The 21330-nt window shown below is 38.7% G+C and overlaps 1 protein-coding gene across 9 annotated transcripts in view; it reads right to left on the reverse strand.

Annotated features, from left to right (window-relative positions):
• Positions 1–329: 329 nt before the first annotated feature.
• Positions 330–21330, reverse strand: part of tenm3 (teneurin transmembrane protein 3) — a 276208-nt gene continuing 255207 nt past the window's right edge. For all 9 annotated transcript variants that reach the window (XM_077571731.1, XM_077571730.1, XM_077571728.1 and 6 more), the window contains 12 exons: positions 20545–20671; positions 15609–15806; positions 14541–14600; positions 13778–14122; positions 12706–12950; positions 12440–12621; positions 9496–9698; positions 7865–7975; positions 7208–7350; positions 7007–7131; positions 5506–5636; positions 330–2874 (listed from right to left, as the gene is read on the reverse strand). In XM_077571731.1, the coding sequence (XP_077427857.1) occupies positions 2119–2874; positions 5506–5636; positions 7007–7131; positions 7208–7350; positions 7865–7975; positions 9496–9698; positions 12440–12621; positions 12706–12950; positions 13778–14122; positions 14541–14600; positions 15609–15806; positions 20545–20671 (2626 nt within the window). In that variant the 3' untranslated portion in view covers positions 330–2118. The remainder of the gene's footprint in view (positions 2875–5505; positions 5637–7006; positions 7132–7207; positions 7351–7864; positions 7976–9495; positions 9699–12439; positions 12622–12705; positions 12951–13777; positions 14123–14540; positions 14601–15608; positions 15807–20544; positions 20672–21330) is intronic.

Consider the following 21330-nt stretch of genomic DNA (forward strand, 5'->3'; position numbering starts at 1 on the left):
ACCACTGGACATGGTTCCAGTAATCCATGTCCGTCCTTAGTATGCTTGTTTTAACAAACTGTGCATCATCTTTAGAAGAAGCTTCCTTCTGGGAAATACAGTAATGCAGACCCATTTGATGCAGTGTTTGGTAAATTGCAATATAAAAAATGGTAATTAAAAAGCACCACATTGTCCCCAAAAGATGGCGGCCCACCAGGTATCTGCCCTGTATGCCAGATGGCCAGTCCAGCACTGGGTTGGGTTGGAGCATTTTCATACAAGACCATCATCAGTATTACAAATTAAGATGAGCTAAAAAACACACAAAACAACAACAGAGAAACAAGTAGGAGTTTCAAAGATTTTATTGTTTACTGTAGAAACACTGTACATAAATTACTTTCTCTGAGACTAGTATTGTTGTACAGTTAAGTGGAATTCCTGAACCTTCAACATAAAGATGGTGATAACACATCAACTTGTCTCAATTGTCTGTCGACAAAACAATAGCGGCATGTGATGTAAATGTATACTCTGTTATATGTATACCGTACTGTCCTTAAAAAATATTTAGATTGCTTTCCCACCCTTGAAAACAGACACACACAAGGAAAACTCTCTAAGAGTACAAAGACCCACAGTCAATGGAAAAACATACACACCGATTCTTGATTTATTACTGTTACTCAAAGTCACTGATGGCAATACACTTTCCTCTTCAAGGGAGACAAGCAAAAATGTTGAGAGAAGCAACAATAGTTACTACTCACAGCAACACTACCCCCAAAAGCCAAGACAACATGTTTCTATTGCAAGCAATACTACCAACTTTGACCGATAAAAGCACAAATTCTATGCATTATAAGACTGAGTCACATTTTGCAGAATTGTTGGACTCTTGGACTAGAAGGGGACCAGTGTTAAACAGAACCACTGAGACAACTGTGCCCACACAGTCCATCCTAAGAGAACCACACTATCCTATCTTCGTAATGGAGCAGTTGATGTAGAGGGGATGCAAAATAATTCATGTGAACTGATCAAACAGATCGTAAATGTCACTAATAATAAAAAATTAAAATAAAATGTCAGATTTTGTTAGGTTACACACTGAAGAGGATTAGGGCCGGTGAAGAGAAGAAAAAAAAGGTTGGCAGGATTCTGAATTTATTTTCACAATTCTGAAATTAAAGTCAGAATTGTGAGAATAAAGTCAGAATCCTGCCATCCTTTTTTTTTTCTCTTCACTGGTCCTAATCCTCTTCCGTAGGTTAAGGTCATAGTTCCTGTGGTGGTGGTTGTAGTTACAGCAATAGTGGTATCTGTAAGAGTATGTAAACACTTTTTTTCTTTGTTTTTAATTCATTTAATCCCCCTTTTTTTTCCTAAGCAAATGCAATACAATGTTTCGATACAATACAAAACAAAAATATTCAAACAGATATATCATTTACTTTCCTTCGTACAAATCAGTCATTTTATGTGCTTTTTCTCTCTGAGAGAGTCCATTGCAGTTCTGTTTGATTGCTCCAGTCACGAAAAAAAAAAAAGATCCTTGACAGGACATTGGCCCATGGGGATCAAAAAGCAACGGTGAAAGTTACATCTGGCTCCATGGTTAAATGACACTGAGACCATCCGTGAGGGATCCACAGACCATTTGTTTTGTTCACTGCTTAGACACTTTCAAACTGTTGAAATTCTTGGCGACTCATTTAGCCGTGATAGCTGTTCAAATGCTCTTTTGGCTAGCCTAAACCAGTTTTGACTTCCGCTGCATGGCACAGTATTCAGGTTAGCCCTGCACTTCCAAGATGGGGCATGCATGCATAATGCTGTTTGTTCAGAGGCAGTTCAAAGGAACAAAAAAGAAAGAACAAAAGAAAAGGCATTGGTCGATAGACTGAAGGTTTTCTTGTTTTTTTTAAAAATTTAAATCAGATTGCTATCAGTTGTATTGACCTGATTGTTTCATCATCATTGTTGTATTGTCCTCAGAGAAAAATATATTTGCAAACATGTTCAAGTTCAATGTATACATTTGACTCTGAAGACAGTTCAGTCTGTGACATCCATCTACTGTTAAACTTTCTTTTCATCTTTTTGGAGTCTCCGACAGTCCTGGCTGATGCATTGTTACCTCCTCCCTATCTCACTCTGACGTAAAAACTGGATGTTGTTGGCACTGTCAGCTAGCTCCGGGTACTGCTCTATGGACAAGACGTAATAACCGTCGTAACCCAAAACCTTCCCGCTGCTCAGGAGCTGCCTTTTCTCTCCCTCTGTCCACAGTCGAACGCCCTCCTCGCCATCTCTCACACGCTGCTGTTCACGGGTCCAGGCACTCGTGAAGGCCCTCTGCCTGGCGTGCTCCAACACTCGCGCCTTCTCCTCGTCCAGCGTTGTCCCATAACGCACGTGGAGTGCCAGAGCACCATATTGCAGCTCCACATCAGCGAAGCGCCGCGTTCGGCCATTCATCACTGTTGTAGACTGCGACACTGTCACATTCACGCCATTTTCCAGCGCTTTGCGTCCTGAGGTGAGCCGCAGTGCGCTGAGATCATTCTCGGGCAGGCTCGTCTTGATGAAGTAGTGGGTGTCCCGTCCTTCCACTGTAAAATGCAAATCCTCCAGGTAAAATGCATTGTTTAAGACTGCGGCCACTTTGATGCAGTCCTCGTTGGCAATGTTGAGAGCGCTGGTCACCACGCGGCCTTGGATAACAGCAAGCATCACTCCTTTGCCAACTAGAGACTTGATTGTCGCAAACCAGAGCCACGGTTTAGTGTGGTCCGTATGGCGTCGGCTTAGCTGGATTTCTGGCATCCGCTCGAAAGACAGGAACGCCCGGGATTGACGATTTACCTCCTGCTGGACACCTGAAATTGACTGTCAATGATGAGACATACAGCACAAAGTTACATTTGGCCTTATTTGAAATACTTATTCACATTCATAAAAACACACCGTAGCTTCATTGAGGTGGGTGAATAAATGACTAAATAAATGAATAAAAGTGCAAATAAAAACACATATAAAAAAACTATAGTTCAAAAATTAAATCCCAAAAAATAAATATAAATGGAAATTAAAACAAAATATATATATTTTGGAGCCCAACCCAAGACACGCTTAGGACTGCCCACTCATTTGAATGACATTTCGACATGACAGAGCGTATTCAACGTGCGAGCAGAGCATTTTTCTTTAATGACTGATATTTACTTCTATTTATATATTTATTTTTATTTAATTTTTGAATTATATTTTTTATATCAGTTTTTATTATCACTTTTATTTATTTATTTAGTCATTTATTTATTTTTAAATGTTGTCCGTTTTGGTCCTCCATAGAAGCAAACTATTTATTTGACAATAAGGAAAAGTTTAGGATATTTAATCTTTTGGTTGAAATAGCAGAATGAACCTAAAATGCACTCTGAACTTTAAAGGTGAACTTAATTTGGCCTTCTCTAAAGTCCAACTGCTTATTGTGTCAGTACTTTTTGCTCAGTGAGGTGAAATTGCAAAATTCACAGATACTTGATTCATTAGCATTTACTTCCATGCCTTTCTGTGATTCTGATTCTGAGTCTCTATCTCTTGTGCAACCCGTAGACATTCTGACAATCTAAGCTCAGTGGGTAATTCCCTTTGAGAACATCCTGTTTGAAGAACAACAAAATGATGTTGCTCAGTTAGGTGTTTTTTTGGTCTCATGATATAAAAAAATGAAGCGAAAAATGTGCTTGCTTGAATGCCAATTTAAATTGAACCAGGAAATGTATTGATTCATATAGATTTGCGGAAAGTAGTGAAATATTGAATGGTTTGACTTGTGCCTTCAAAAGTTTAAACTAGTTCACATGTAAAGGTTCACAAGCATATTATAGTCATCCCTAAATTTCACCCAAATACATCATGATAATGTGTATGATATAGTATTAAGGCTCAAATCACTTTCGATATGTAACACTTTTTACTTGCCAAGGTATGTCAGATTCTGGTAAGCGTTAGGAGAATATGTGCATTACTGTCTCTTCAAAGCAGAACAAAATAATAATAACAAAATAAAACTGTCAGTATTCAGCTTCCCTTTTTTCTTGAGGTCAAACACTCTTTCTTTCCCTGATAAGAATTCAATCTGTGATAATCTTTCCTTTACCATTGTTTTTTCTTATATGCAATTTAGCTCACTTTTAAAAGTAAATTAAGTAATTAAGTCTCTCCCTCTCACCCCCCCCCCCCCTCTCCCCCTCTCTCTCTCATAAGTTGTAAAGGGTTGTGATACAGACTGTGCATCAGGAATATTTCCTGTTAACAAAAAGTCTCTGTGAAAGTGAGCGTGAAATGTTGTGAGGGGAAGAATGATTGGCTTTCCCGATGCCTCTTCTCGCCTCATTTCCTCTTTCATTATGGCCACTCCACCTTTAGTTTATTTTCTTTATTTTCCCAGGTTAAAGTGTCTCTTGATTTCCTCATGTTTTTGCACTCTCTTGGTTTTAGATGTTTCCCACATTTCTTTGTGTTAGGTCTCAATTTTATGTTGATTTTGTCTAGTACCTGCCTGGTTTTGCCACTGTGAAAATTACTGTACTGTATTTAAATAGTCAATTTATATTAGAGATAAAGAAATCAGTTTGTCTTACCTGGACACATGTTTTTGAAATGCGAAACAAACAACTGTTTCATCCAATCTGTCACCTTTCTGAATTTGTTTGCATTTATTGAATCTGAGCACCTCATTTTTTATATACATGTTATATGTTCCAAGCCCCACAGCAATAGGTGAATTTCCGTGAAGCATTTACGCCTCAATTAAGTCATTACAAAACCCCCGCTCCCTTCCTTCACTTAATGAATTTTACTTTTAAAATGCAAAATGAAGACTAAATACCGAGCTGCTGATTATAGGCTGCATTCAGAAATCAATGTGAGCGGAGCCAGTTCTGCACCCCAGCAGCAGCTAATAACTTAAAGTTTCTCTTTTTATCTTAATAAAATGGCTTACTTTAACCAGAATCCTGTGACATATTGACGTTTTATTGTCCTTGTCCTTATGCTGATATAGTGTAGAGCAGTTGTTTAGTTTCCTTGTACTGCACTGCGCTCCATTTTTTGGGGCATAACCAAACGGCACATTTGAACAACGTTCTGAGTTTTCAAATGGTCTGAGTGAAGCAGCACGTTGAGAGAGTATTTCTGAACACACCCATGATGAGGGAATGGTGATTTTAAGGGCGACAAACTGTGTTAATGCTCTCGGTTTTTATAAATTTCCCTTAAAAACAAACAAACAAAAAACAAAAACAAAGAAAACGTTTTTCTTGACTGGTTCAACTTAGAAGGAAGAAAAATAGTGAAATAAAACAATATATGAAGTTATGTTCGCAAATGAAAACCTGCGATAGAGTGAAGCTGCAATAACCGAACTACGAAGTAGCAACGGAACACAGGCAGGATGTTTATTTTTGGGTAAGAGAATAGTTGTTGTTCTGAGGGTGTGTGAATGTTACTCACAGGCAGGTCATCCCACAGCTGACTTTTTTTCATCTCCAACGATGGCTGCGTCAAATCAAATTTTGGAATACGGAATCCTGGAATTGCGTTGTGCAGGTGGAATCCAAACGTGACCAACCAAATGTTGACATCTCAAGAGACACAGAAGAAAACATTAAAATCTTCTTCTTTTTACACCACAACTGAAAGAGTCCAGGATGTACATGAAATAGTTTACATTGTTAATTATGCTGTTCTTGTAATATTTCGACAAGAAGCTCATGCTTTTTCCCACTTGGCCCAAAACACTGCAATATCTGCGCAATTACATGAGACCGATCACAACCTCAAGGTGCTTTCATTCATACAGCTTGCTGTCTGTGCTTCCAATCAATTGAGGGGTTTCTTAACATGGTGCATTTCCCCATGGTCCCAAAAATTATATGAAATGTTTTTTTTTCTGTTGGCAGCGGGCAACAGAATGGAAAAATGAAGAGGCTTGTTTTTATGGAGTAGTGACTGAAACAGCAACTATTCATCTACAAATTGGACTGCAAAAAATATTTGTCAATAATGAACAGCCAAAAAGGAATTTGCAAACAATAATCATTTTAGAAATTAATTCAACCTGTAAAACTCACAAACATATTTAACTCATTCAAATCCCAAAATGTATAAATAAGTTTTTAAGACTTTGTCCTTCACTCCCAAAAACATATTTATGTTTTTTTTTATGTTATTTATTTATTTATATGCTAGAGCATACATAAGGTTTTGATACAGCTTCGGACATGAAGAGGTCGCTTAAACTAATGGTAGTTATTACAAAAACGGCCATCAGGTGGCAGCAGAGTATAAGAGATCAGCATGTTACAACAAGCTCCTTTTGTCAGTGTTTTCAACAGGTTTGTGAACAATGATGAAACTTAGCTATATTCTAATGATAATTGCTGCAAAACAGAAACAGATAAAAATTACTACTACTATTATTAGTACTTTTTTCCTGATGAAGGAAGAGACTCTAATTTTTTGTTTGGTATGTTCCATGTTTTTATAGTAATAGAACCCAATATTCTGTGGACCTTGCAAAATAAGTCAAAATTCAGTATAACAGCCGGGAGCGAAGGGGGTTCCTTCTGTGAAAAAGGCTGGGAGTGAATAAGTTCATAATTAGGATGGTTTCCCTTTCCACTTTTCTTGGGGGTGGGAGGGGGGGGGGTTCCCCAAGTTTGTATAGTGGTTAAATATTTTTCGCACAAATGTGTCCTAAATCACTACAACTGGATGGAAGATAAAGACGCTTAATGCATTTGTGTAAGTAAGCCCTTGCAGCACATAACCCAATTATGTAAAAGTTACACAATCACAGCCTGGGAAACCCACTAAGCAATTACAGCGATAAACGTTCACTGTGCGTTTCTACAAAGCTGACTGGCTGCAAAATGACTTATTTGTCCTAACCTAGTTTTTATGCGCTAGATGCACTTTTTCATCTTAACTGTACTGTATGTTACAGTGTTACCTGTTACATATTCTTTAACTTGATGGATTTTGCTGATGGGGTTGTTGCCTTGGAACATGTAAAGATTGAAAGGCTGAGGGTCTTTACCAACCCTGGTCCACGTGCTGATGTCGGGGGTTGTCCACCTTCAAGACAACTCATTGGGGTTAGACAAGTCACTGACAAAGCGGTTATGTAAAGTGCAATCACATCTCAACTTACCTCCCGGCGGGAATGTCATAGTCTCTGTCTCCGAAATGTAGCAGTCGTGTCAGGGGATCATACAAGCCTCCGTGGAAACCAATTACCAGCACAAAGTCTGGGTTTGAATCAAAATAAATCTCGCCATACGCCGTGTATTGCACCTACACACATAAAGAAAGGCCTTTTGTCATTTGGAAAATTTGTAGTGATAAAATGTGCACCAACATGTTTTTTTAAACAATTCATTATGTCCCAAGTAAACACACACGCAAGCTGCTTTCACACTTCATTCCCTGCAAATTGGCGGATCAGAGGCGTAGCAGTAGATCCGGGATTTATTCGCCTGTCCCTTTCAGACAAGTCCCACTGAAACGGCTTATTGCCAAGGAACATGTTGACGTGGGTTGGCCCATTAACATAATTGGATGCATGGCAATGTCAGCATGACGGTGACAATCACTTTCAACACAAAGGGCAGGGAGTCTCGGATGTTAAACTTCTCGTGTTGGCTGTGGTTGGCGGCATTACGCCTCTGTTATGCCTCTGATATTTCGATGGAAGCCCACAAGTTCCTGGGTCTACTTCAACCCACAACACACAGGACAGCACACTGCAAAAAAGCTGGCGAAATATTGCAGTGGCTAAGATGGCCGGTGTGTAAAAGACGACACATACCTGCTTAAGTAAAAGTCCATTGTTGCTGAAGACAGCCAGAGGGGTCCCGGTGTTGTCACATGCAATATAAAACTCTTCTCCACTGCTGATTTCCATAGCAAAAATGTGGCCCTGTGCAATAAGCATTAACCAAAAAAAAAGAAATACACATTCATTTAAAATATACTTATAGAAAAAACATGTCCTTGTGCAATAAACATTTTTATACAAAATAATATAGTTATTCAAAATTGAACAATAGGAGTTAATTGATTGCGCAACAGAAATTACAGTACACTTATGTCAACAGCATCTATTTCAACAGTATATTACTTTGATTAACTGGGTCTTCAACAAAAAAATAGGTCTGCACTGCCTTCCCTTCTAATATAGATTCTGTATGGTCATTTTATTTGTTTATGGTCACCGGAGGGGAGCTGGCTGCAAACAGACTGTCATAAATTCAAAGCTGAGAGCAAGATCCAATCGCAATAAGCCAAGTCGTTAAAGCACTGACTAGAGAGAGTTAGATTCTAACAAAATGTTTTATATTATTCATTTTATGTCCTGATCTTTTGTCCTGCTATAAAGAAACAGAATCATGTAGCAGTCAAATTGTAACACATCAGCACATAAACTTTATGGACAAAAATATGGAGTGAAAAAAAAAAACAATGGAAAAAGATATCTGGTATGCATGCTCTACGATGTTAATATTTGTATCCGTGGGAATTTTTATACATTAATCCATATAAGAAACTTTGCGAGGTCAGATGTCACTCTTTTGTTGGAGAAGAATAGGACTGGCTAACAATTTCTATTGTACAAACTCTAAAAGCAATGACGTTGGAACTTTGTGTAAAATTTAAAAAAGTACAATGATTTGCAAATCTTTTTTAACCTTTATTCATTTGAATACACTACAAAGACATGGTATTTAATTTAACTTTATAGTTATTTTTTTATTTATTATTTTTAAAATATTCACTCATTTTGAATTTGACGCCTGCAACACGTTCCAAAAAGCTGTGACAGGTACATGTTTAATAACGGTAAGTGTTTGGGAACTGAAAACACTAGTTTGAAGCTTTGTAGCTGAAATTATTTCCCTTGTCCCATCTTGCTGAACTAAGCAGGGGTGGCCCTGAAAAAAACGTTGCAGCATATGTTGCTCCAAAACCTATGTACCTTTCAGCATTAACGGTGTCTTCACACATGGGCAAGTTACCCATGCCATTGGCGCTAACCACACCAGAAAAGAGCCTTTCCTTAATTCTTTCAATTGTTGGTGCAGCCCTAAACAATCTTTCCATGCGACCTATTACCTGCTCCTGACAGAGTGTTGCTGCGGACTATATGGCATATCTTTATTTTTATGTTTCAGGAATTTGTTAATATTTCACCCCGTTTACAGTACAAGCGACATTAGCCATGTAATAAAAATAACCAGAAATTAATATCTGAGCTAGCTTCAGTATTTTACACAAAATAAACTTAAACAGGTCTTTGGGAGAAGTGTGCATTAAACATTATCCTTCCAATTGATAGGCTAGCACTCAAGCAACAGTTTTTAAGGTGATACTTATTTTCTTTTATATGCAGGTGCCTATCTATCTGTAAAGAACACCAACAAAAAACACAACTGTTGTTACCTGCAAGTCATAGTAGAAGGAGGTGATTTCGGAGCTGGAGTGGTTATAAACATGTGTGATCCTGGTGGGGTAGTTCAGGTCAGCATAGAAGAACTGCAGATGTTGTCCTAGACTGTTCCTGGCTGCTACTCGCCTACCCAAACCATCATAACGGTACTGGATGGTCCAACTAGCGGCTTTACTGTAGACCCGAACAAGAAGACCTAGCGTAATGAACAGGAAAAGTAAAAATATTAGGTTAAAAGTCAAAGATGCCAAGTGTACATTTAGCAGCAGCATTGTGTGCACAATAAATTACATTACACACATTACAGGTCTTATCTTTTTCTTTTATCAATTTAGCTTTGCTAAAAGACCAGACAACCCATTCAGAAATATTTCCAACTGAAAGTTGTATTTGTGTTTAAAACTGCCCCACTGAAAAATGTTTCCAGACAAGAAAATACAGTTTGCTGCTATGCATAATGTGATTTTAAAATATATATATATTTTGATTATTTAAAAATTGTTCATTATATTGCTGTGTTTATATTAATTAATACAACTTTTGCTTCAGGTCCCTGTGATTAACCTGCAAAAGATTGCTCCTCAAAATTAGACAGTTGTTCCCCAAATTAAATTGCAAAATTGCTCCTTAAAGAAAAAAAGCCTTGTATTGTATTGTATTGTATTGTATTTTATTTATTTAACCATATACAATGTCATGACTATAGGGCCAAATCACCACTAGAGGGAGCCTTAGTTAATGAAAGACATGCAAACCTAGTGGGCATCTTGAACCAGCTGTCCCCTATCCTTCCATTGTTTCTGCCCCGGCCATCACTTCCATTGACTTCTATTGAAGTGACTGAGTTTGGCTCCAATAAATTAATCCAAATTCGCTGAATTATTTTCCCATTTTGACATGGATTTGTTTGTTAGAAACATCAGACATGCAGGTATGATACCAGACACGTTGGTCATTTTATAATCAAGGCTTTCACAACATATTACTTGAATGTTTACAGTCAAGCACCTCTAGGTATGAAGAAGCCATAGATTTGTGTGGCTGAACGGCCTAAAGGTCTCAGCTGTTAGTTGCATTGTCACTGAGGGAATAGTCACTGTATTTCTGCAGGGGCAGCATATCATGGAGACACAATTTGATACTGAAAGCCTACCATTTTACATTGGTGTCATTGGTCATGCCACATTTATGGAACTACACTACAACTAGAAAGCGGCACATTTGTGTCACAAAACGTGTAAAGCGGTGCTATGCATTGTCACTGGAAAGTGGAAATTAAATCAATCAATCACGTGTTCACTTTTCAATTACATGCTATATTGCAACATTTTGTAATTCTGTACTCATAATAATGCTACTTTACTACAAGATATGTAAGATATTGAATAATGCATTCAATTTTATCATTATGTTCATATAAAACACATTTAATATTAATATTGGATTTATGTGAGTCTTATGCAACTCATTGGTTCTCATTGAACTTACTATTTCCTTAAAATTAAATATTGAGGGAAGAAACATTTTCAAAATACAGTACACTGATTTGTTTGTATTGTAGCTACATGTCTGACATGTAACACATGAAAATTGCTTAAAACTGCGTGTGTTATGATTTAATTACTTTTTACAGGAAGTGCGCTCTTGCACAATGTCTCATACAAATAAATGAAGTGGAAAGTGGGATCTCTGGTTAGAGATGGTGGCCATTCCAGGCTTCATCCAGTGTTATATTGTATAAGATATCTATGGGCACGACTGTCAAGACTCAAGAAATAAGCGGAGTGGCTGGCATGTAAGAGAGTGCTAACGGGCACCAAATACAGACGAGAGAGTGGATTTCAGAGGCTATTGGCAATGATTGCCTCATTCATTGACAATACTCGTATTTATAAATCTACAGAATAGAATAGTCTAGGGTCTATTACTATATAAAGGCTATACTGTGTATGGATTTTCCAGAATCAAGATGGCAGATACCATAGATTAGTGGTGGGCAAACTCGGTCCTCGAGGGCCGGAGTCCTGCAGGTTTTGGAGGTTTCCCTGCTGCAAAGCAGCTGATTCCAATCAACCAGGCTTATGCAGAGCTTGCTGATGAGCTGATAATATATCAGCTGTGCTGGAGAGGGGAAAAATCCAAAACCTGCAGGACTCCGGCTCTCGAGGACCGAGTGTGCCTACCGCTGCCATAGATGGTGGTTGAAAACAACATCCAGAAAAAGGCAAACAAAACACCGGAAAAATACCAAGCACCGAAGGAAGAAAGAGAAAATGTAAAAGGTGAAGGCAACATTGGTGCCACCTTAGTGCCAGTAGTAATCAGGACACTGGAGGGATTAACCCCCTAAAATGAGTGGATGGCTCCAGCAGATAACAGGAACAACATCCCACATCTCCATGCAGTAGAGCGCAATACTAAGAAGAGCTAAGGTCCTGCAAAGAACTCTCAAGCGCCCAGGACTCTGGTAAAAGACCCGTTTGGTGGATGCTCGGGTGCTTCTGCCTTTTTACACAACCTGAAGGCGGGACCTAAGGCGGCTTCTGCTACAACTGGTACATTGCACCCGCCCCCACACACACATGCACACAAAGTGTATGAGTTGTAGGAGTTGAATTACTTCAGAGGTGATCAATAGCCCTGAAACATCAGCAAGCCGGCTAAAACATTATTAGTTCAAACCTTAAAATCTGCAGACTGTATTTCAGAGTTTGTTTCTTTGAAATAATAAGTAATGACAAGTACTTTTAAACAGAGCCTCACAAAAATAAATTCTAATAAATTACTAAAAGTCAAATGTTTACATGACTTTACTGTCCATGGTGAGTATGTCAATCTTTATACTGCCTCAACAACACCGTCACCATTGCAAACGGGGTTAAAGAAAATGTAGAAACATTTTTAATTTTCATCAATTCAACATTTTTTCCCCCCTACCTTTGGAGTTGTATTCAAATATCTCTGCCCCTCTCTGTCTGAGAAAACCATCTTCGTCCAATTTGTACTGAACATCTCCCAGACGAGTGATTCTGTCTCTGAGGTCGTAACGAAGAGGCGTCAACCGACCACTGTTTCCCGGATTCAGCAAATGTAAATTCCCATTTAGGTCATAATTGTACCTGCAAGTCCGGTTCATCAGACTATTAACAACAGCAATCCTCTTTAAATGGCTTTTTTTTGTAATCCTTACATGGTGACCTTACCTCCACATTGTTTTTTCATTGAGTGAGACAGTCTGCAACAGTCCATCAACATCATATTCATAGCCATATTTGGTCGTGTTGGCAAATGGTCCTATCTTGATCTCACGTTTGGTGACTCGGCCCATGTTGTCATACTGAATGGTGATCCAGTACATCAGAGACCTGAAGATCTCATATTGGATCTCCTTGATGCGACCATGCTGGTCGAAGTGCTTGGTATAAGTCATAACTGCTGTGGAGATGATCTAAATCCGGGACACAAGGGAAGACAATCACTTGTTTGACTGTGATCATCTGACGATATTCAACTTCACTCTGCAGGTGTCATGTTCACGACCAGATCATCAAAAATGTAATTGTTCTGGCCCTCATTTGTTAGTAAATAAATTGAGTAGTATTGTAAAGCCAATTTTTCTGTTGTGAAAAAACATTCTTCCTATGTCAGTAGATGTCACCCTTGCCTTAGTTACAAGTGTGTTCACATATTTGATTTTGTCAAACAGAGCCACCTACTAGCGAAGCAATGTAAGCAGCAGCTATATTATTGAAAGCCTGCATACGGAGTCGCAACACGGGAGGTAGAAACATGAGGAATTCCCTCGCTCATCCTTGTTTTTCCATGTCAGAGCGTGGGCAGAGCATAATATGTATGTCAAACCAGTCAAAATGGTGTGACATATTTGTGTTTGTTGTTATTTTAAGTTTATTAATGGTAGACTTTCTTTAAAACAACGGCTCGATGCTATTAGCCGTTAGCTGAGCTGACCTATGCTAAAGTCAGTGTTAGCCTACACATGCTACGCAGATGTTAAGTGATATTGCTTACATTGTAATGCTATTTTTTATGCATGAGCACTTGTGTTTTATTTTGATCTGTATGTTGCAGTTTCACAAAATATGAAAGAAAAAGGAAGTAAAGACCAAAGGCTACAACAACCACGTGTCCTTTTATTGTTGGAACTCTTTCAAATTTTTAGCTCGCTGCCTAGGTTACGTCCTCTACACTAACCGAGGGCAGAAGATTAATGTATGACTTTCATAGTTTTTCTTCAATTAACCAAAGCTTTCTCACCTGGTTGATGTCATAATAAATGACTCCAAACTTTCCAAACTGCTCCACCTTTCCTGATATGTCATCAAATTGATAGAGATCGATTGGTAGTGGCGTCTCATTGATGACAGCCTGCATGCTGGTGACTCTGAAGCTGTTGTCGTAGGTGTAGTCAAAACGTGCGTTCACCATCCCATCCTCGCTGAAGCGGAATATCTGCCGGTCAACCAGTGGGCCAATTTGGCGGTAGCGTATTGAACAGATAAACCCTTCGGTCTGCAAGTTGACTGTCTTCAGCACGCCGGCCGTCTCATCGTATGTGAAACTGACCCGAGTTGAATCATACAGAATTTCTGCCAGCTTGTTCTGAGGAGAAAGATGGAGCAGTGTCATTATAGTTTACGACAGCAAATACTCTTCATATCCTTTCAGCTTCAGTGTAGTTTATACAAGCTGCCAAACATTCTTGTTCATTCACCACTGCAGCATCTACTAACGCATCAGACCTCCAACACCCTGTGGACCACCTGATATTTCTAGTGTGCTTCCTGATTTCCCTGTGCACCATTGATCTCACTGTGCTGTCAAGAACCAAACAAAACAGAACCTTGACGCAAACATCCATCTTTGAGTCAATTGTTTGCTATACCATTGAAAATGTACAGAATCCGCAACCGAATACTGTATACAAACACTATAAGGAAAGACAACAACACTGTTTTTTCTTTAAACCGTGGTAAATATGTACTATATACCTTTAAAATATGAAAAGAAGTGCACATACCTGTCTGCGATATTTGTACAATATACGGCGACCAGTTCCATGATGGGCGACTCGAAGGAGCTGATAAGGAGAAAGAAAAAGCTTTTACAATATGTGGACAATGTCAATCATCTAAAAGCAGACACATTATGCATTTTTGCAAGCAAAGTTGCATGCAAGTTGCCAGATGTTTAATAACTTAATCCTTAAAAGTGAACTCATTGTAACACTGAAACAATCTGCCCATCTCTGTAGTACCATTAATAATGAATTTGCTGTTTTTTCCCCATCCCTCTATTTGCACATTTGTTATTGTTGATCAGTATAATCAAACTACTGGACACTTTATATTCTTTTACGACACTGTACTTTGTAAAATCGTGTTTTGTCAAAAATTTACATTTTGTACCAGTGCCTTTTTTCTAAAGTACTTAAGTGGCTCTACAAAACAAATAATCTGTGTTTTAATATACTTCTGATGGTAGCAGTCACTAGCACAGCTATCACAACCATGTACTGTATGTTCTTTTAGTATTTTTTGTAAGCTACTTTTGTTTTCTGTTTCGCTCCTGAATGTCATTCACTTTTGTGTACAGTATTTTGATGCGTGTAAGTGTTGTGTCATGTAAAGCACACCTTGTGTATGAAATGTGCTATAGAAATTAAACTGCCCTGCCTTGCCATACAAACCTAAATGAACTTGCACAGATTCTGCACAGTAAAATTCAGTGTGTGTAGTTTAGTATGAGTGATAACACAAACAATACCTTTATGGTTTTATGGGAGCTTTGATGAGCTTCCCAAATATTTTTTTTCTTCTCCATAAAAGTACTATTATGATACAAGAGTCACACACATTGGCTGTGTTTAGTAAAATTCTTGAACTGTGGTGTATTTTGACCAAAGCATTTAACATATAGTACTGTACTCTACATTCATTGTATGAAGACACAGTTTTACTTTGAGGCACAAAATTATCTGGTGAGATGATGCTTGCAGGAAAAAAGGGAACATATATTGTACAATTGTACAGTCTAACGTAAAACTAATTGTACAAAGGCTCATCATCAGTGCTACTGATGTACACACCTGTCCATCTTCAGAGTAGTCCACAGTAACTGAGGCGTTGCTCTCTGGTGGAGTGTAGATATTTCTGTAGTAGCCGATGGATCTTATGGTTTGCATGGTGTGTCGAGCTACGCTCGGCATGGTAACAGCTGACAAGCGGTCCCCTGAGTCATAATCGAAAATGTACTGGCGCTGGCTGTGCAACAGTAAGACCATGGACTGTTGAGAGAGACACGAACAGCATGTAACATACCAAACGATACGGTCAGTCAGGTTATGGAGACAAGAATAAAAAGTAAATAATAAGTGCTATAAATAATATAAATCCTATGATGTATATAATAAATGGAATTTGCATAATCTATGCAAAAAACAACAACAGAATTTGATAACGGGGCAAGTACTGTTTACCGGTTAATATAAACAATGCCAGTTAAATGGTGTGATTTCTGAGATATGTACAAACTTGTTTAAGTGTTGTTCTATGTCTTTACTGTTATTACTATTGCAAGAGTGTAATAGGTTTAATGAGTAGTTAGGATCACTTATGCACTTTAAAGGGCAACAAAATTTTGCAACACAATTTTTATGAAGTGATTCACGACTTTCTTTCCCATTATGCACTTTTGACTTTACAGTTACTCAAGAAGTGCAATTCAGTGGACCGCCACAATTTTTTCTTTCAATGGTTAATCAACAAAGCTTTTGCATAATGTGCATCTGTATAAAATGTATGTCAAATGTCATGCATTCTAAAGGATGGGTGTTATTATACAGGATTATCTCGACTGTATCTTGATATTTGGTGGTATGGTGGAGCTGTGCGCCCCTGGCAAAATAAATGAATGAATAAATAAATAGCTGCATTTGCTTGCATAAGTAGTGTTGACTGTAACTCATGGGGACTTTACGAGACAGATGACATTAGCTATTTAGCTCAGGCAAAGGCATGTTTGCACTCAATATCAATCAACTTGACAACCGTCAAGTGTCATCTTACTGGTTGTTTTTAATGGCAAAACTATTGTGATGAACCTTCAAGAGTAGACATTTCCACTACCCAGTTTTCATGCATGGAACATATTATAGTTGAAGGAGAGCATTGCCATTATTTTATGCAGCTTCTGTTCGCCTATCAACATCAAATTATATTTTAATCCAACTGCCTCTGACTGCAGATACTTGGAACATTAGCTGAGGTGTTGCCAGTCAACGAAGCAAGCCTTTCATAGTTTGTGCCTTCTATGATTGACTGGTGACCAGAAAAGTATCTACCCTGTCCTGGTACAGGCTCCATCTTACCCATGGAATGCCCCATGGCACACCATGGAAAATCTTACATGTCAGAGGAATGTGTGTTGAAAATCGGCATGCAAACATTAACGCTCTAGTCCAATGCCTGCAGATTTTGCGGTGTTCACCACGGGGCACTGGGCAGGCATGTCCATATTTAGCTCTAGTTGCTAAGCTACCGAACAGATGCCTGGGAAGAGGCATGTTTGGACGTAAAGTACAGTAGCTACAAGAAAAAGCATTGGCTTCACTTATATAATAAACATTAGAAGGGATCTGATTGGAGTTAAGCATGTGTTGATTTACCGTATTTCAATTTAAGCTACCATTTCAAATGTTAAAAAGGCTTAAGTCACACGTTTCCACCACTTTCAACCAAGCTAGTATAGTCAACCTGTTGGAGATATCCATATGTAATTTATGTTCCTTGCCAAAATATCTTGTCACTCTGAAATCAATTCACCACAACTTTTCCTACCTTCTGTTGTCACATTGCGGTGCTCAACTGTAACATTTTTCAATTTGGGTGCATTTGTCAAGACGGCATGCCGCATTGTCGTGAAGCTGCGGTAGCATATAAATAATGAATGGGTTGGTTGATGGGCCACTGCGCTATGCTAAGTGCTAATGTACTTTTGTACATTTACAGTACTTTCTCATTGTTACCTCTATCACCCATTTTCCTGTGATGACCATGGCTATTAAAGTAAGGTAACTGGTTCAATAACACACTAATCATGCAGCACCAGCTGGTGGTGGTATGTCGCTTTGGGATACCGCCATTGGCTCTGTAAGTGCTGCGAATCAAACGCACATCATCAGCACTTAATAATATTATTATAACATCAACTTATGACAGGCAAAATGGACAGCATTTTTTTTTACCAATATTCTAGTATCATCCAACCATCCCATCAATCCATCCATCATCTACTTCCGCTTATTCAAGGTTGGATTACTGGGGCAGCAGCCTAAGCAGGGAAGCCCAGACTCTCCTCTCCCCAGCCACTTTATCCATCTCTTTCCGGAGGATCCCAAGGTGTTCCCTAGCCAGCCGGGAGACATACGTAGTTTCTCCAGCGTGTCCTGGTTGCCATACTGGCCCCTTTCCAGTGGAACATAGTCAACATACCTGGAGAACCTCACCCGGGAGGTGCCCAGAAGGCATCCTGACCAGATGCCGGAGCCAACTCATGTGGCTTCTTTCAGTGTGGAGGAGCAGCGGCTCTACTTGCAGCCCTTGTGATCATAGATGAGTGTGGGAACGCAGATAGACCGTTAAATCAAGACTTTTGCCTTTTGGTTCAGCTCCTTGTTTGCCATGACAGAATCACTGCAGTTTTTCCTGCTCCATTCTTCCTTCACTCATGAACCCAAGATACTTGATCTCCTCCATGGATGAACATGAAAAAAGAATATCCCTTCCACATATCTTACAAGTCTTAGAAATTTACTTTTTTACCGTTAAAGAAAACTTACCAAGAATGATTGTGACATTTCACATTTTCCATGACAATAGCATACAATGAAAATACAACCTGATCTCCTGTGAAACTTGTGCAATGATTACCGTAGTGGCGAATTATAACCTTAAGTGTAAGGATAACAAATGAGTAACAACTTTTCTTAAATAGTGAGTAGAAACAACTAGAAAATATCCTGGGTAAATGCTCTTTTCTGTCAAGATGCTCTTCACCCCCAACTAAACAATGTTCGATTGTAAACCGTAAATTCCAATCTCCCTTCAAAACACAGTCACCCTCCGTAAATCCATCCATCATCTGAACTGCTTATCCTTACGAGGGTTGTGGGTGTGTTGGGGCCTATCCCAGTTTTCAGGCAGTAGGCGGGTTACACCCTGAGCTGGTTGCCAGCCAATCGCAGGGCACACACACAGACGAACAACCATTCAAACTCACAAACACACCTAGGGACAACTCAGAGTGTCCAATTAACCTACCATGCATGCTTTTTAGAATGTGGGAGGAAACCATAGTACCTGAATAAAACCACACATGCACGGGAAGAACATGCAAACCATAGCTTAGATGGTTTGTTGGGCGATAGCTGAAGGCAGGGACCTTGGCAGTCCAATCTTCGGCTAGCTTTTGGGGATGTGGAATGTCACCTCGCCAGAGCCTAAGCTGGTGTGCAATGTCGAAAAGTTCTGATTAGACATGCCTCAGAACACTGTTTGGGCTCCAGTACCAGTCCTCTAACCTTAATGGAAAAATACTATAGGGGGACCAAAAAAGAAGTTTCAGTTGCATTTTTTAAAAGGGGATTTTTGCGAGAACTGAACTTGCTAGAGTCCTATTGCAACAAATTGACCAAAAAATGTAAGTACTAGGACGCCAACAGCAATCTTTTGATCCATTGATCCATGGCTTACTGACAGTGCACTTTTATTCTGAGCAGTAGAGTGATTACCACAACTGCAGAATTTGACAGTCAAGGCTGCCCCTGCTTACCCAGCAGCAGTGGAGAGGGCATTGTGCATGTTTAGGTCTTAGAATGTTTCAATCGAATGTTGTTATACTGTTTACTTCACAGAAAATAGTTATCTACAAATGTTATCATGCAAACTTTCACCTGGTCCTAGCATCAACTTCTACAACATATACTGTTGTTAACATGAAGCAGACATTATTTCATTCTGTCAGGCTGAGGTGTCAAAAAAAGCTATTTATGGAATGACTGTGAAGGGGAGTCAACACGCTGGATGGTAGTAAGTCATATGGATGTGTTGGCACCAGGGTCCACCCCCATAGATACCTCTCTGGAGGTCCCTTATATAACTGACTACACTGCAGTGAAGGGATCCTGGGTCTTTGGCTACTTATACTTAAATTACTAGATAATTTAGATCTGCGAGGTGGAAGTCGGTGGGTCACTGGCGGAATGGATTGCTGATTTAAGACTTGCATTGGTCCTACATATGGCGCCACATGGTGTAGATGTGTTTCACGTCAACGTTAGTGGGAGAAAAACGGGGATTTTTCAAAAAAAGGCAATGGTTATGGCAATGGCAATGCTATGGCTGTGCTTTTGGAGTGACATTTATAATCTTACATTGTGTTGACAATAACCATGTCACTAATGCTTTTTGCAGGGGTTCAAAAAACCTTTTTTTTGTGGCTTTTCTTGTGCTGTGTATTCCGCTTATTTGTAGAAACTAAAGCAATAAAAAGCTTCTTATAAGTTAACTGTGAGACATGAGAGGTATGTTAGTAGTGAGAAGCAACTTTCACACAGCTTGTTTCCCTTGCTAACTTTGGGGCAGAACCCTTTCCACAAGGGGACAGGCTTCAGTTAGTGTTGCTTATTTTGTTTGGTCGCAAATTACAGTGATAACCTTGCTTTGAGTGTGGAAGGAACAGAGAACAACCCTTTAACGTTTGTGTGCTTTTTGGTGTGTAAATGCATGCCATTTGTCTTTTTATCATGTCTCTACAGACACTTCTGTCTGTGCTTTTCTCTGAGAGAAAAATGCATGTGAGCTTCTCTCCCTTTGAGTTGGCAAATTTTATTTGCATGGATAAGGGTATGCATATGCAGTCTGACTTCATTAGAATATCATACAATGCTGTCCAAACTATCAGTAAAATAAAAGTGTGACAATTCTTTCCATAGTAACTGTATACAATCTGTAGTGCTTCTTTACCTTATCCAAATAAGTGTAGCTCCATGTCTTCCCATCAGCAAACACTCTGGAAATGATTCTACCTTGACTGTCATATTCCCACTTCTCTGTGGTTGGACCCCTTTGTAGGCCAGTTACCTGTCCGGTACTGGATACACACAGAACACCACTCCGGTTAATGCATGTGAATGTATCAGTGTTTAAAAATTGCATCTTAGACTCAACTCAGATGTACAGCCAGTAGTTCAGTATATTAAGTCAGTGTTTCCCAACCTTTCTTTAGCCAAGGCACATATTTGACTGTATATACAGCAATCTCGCTGCATACCATCAAAGAAAAAAAATAATATCACAAACGTATATTGAAATATTCCATCCATTATGAAATCATTAAATTTACGCTTGTCTATAACACTGTAAAAATCTAGATACACCTAAGCTAAACAAAAATAAACTCAGATTTTTGTAACTGTAAAAACACACAATATTTCTGTTCTTTTCACAAAAAACTATTTTAGAAATACACATTTGATTGTTAAAATATGTTCTCAAATGTATCATAATTTCACAAATATTTGTCTGTTATTTAATTGAATAAAATGTCAAATTCAACTTTAACCCCTTAAAAGAAAGAAAGAAAATAAAACAATTGTATTTACTGAGAAATTAAAAGTAAACATTTGCAATTTTACCTTAATTTCTTTGTGAATTCACTTTTTTTTTTTAAGTGAAAATAACTACAATTTCTGGAATTTCCTAGATCAGTGGTGTCCAAATTCGGTCCTCAAGGGCTGGAGTGCTGCAGGT

The sequence above is a fragment of the Vanacampus margaritifer genome, chromosome 7 (genome assembly GCF_051991255.1).
Source record: "Vanacampus margaritifer isolate UIUO_Vmar chromosome 7, RoL_Vmar_1.0, whole genome shotgun sequence".
In the NCBI taxonomy this organism is placed as follows: domain Eukaryota; kingdom Metazoa; phylum Chordata; class Actinopteri; order Syngnathiformes; family Syngnathidae; genus Vanacampus; species Vanacampus margaritifer.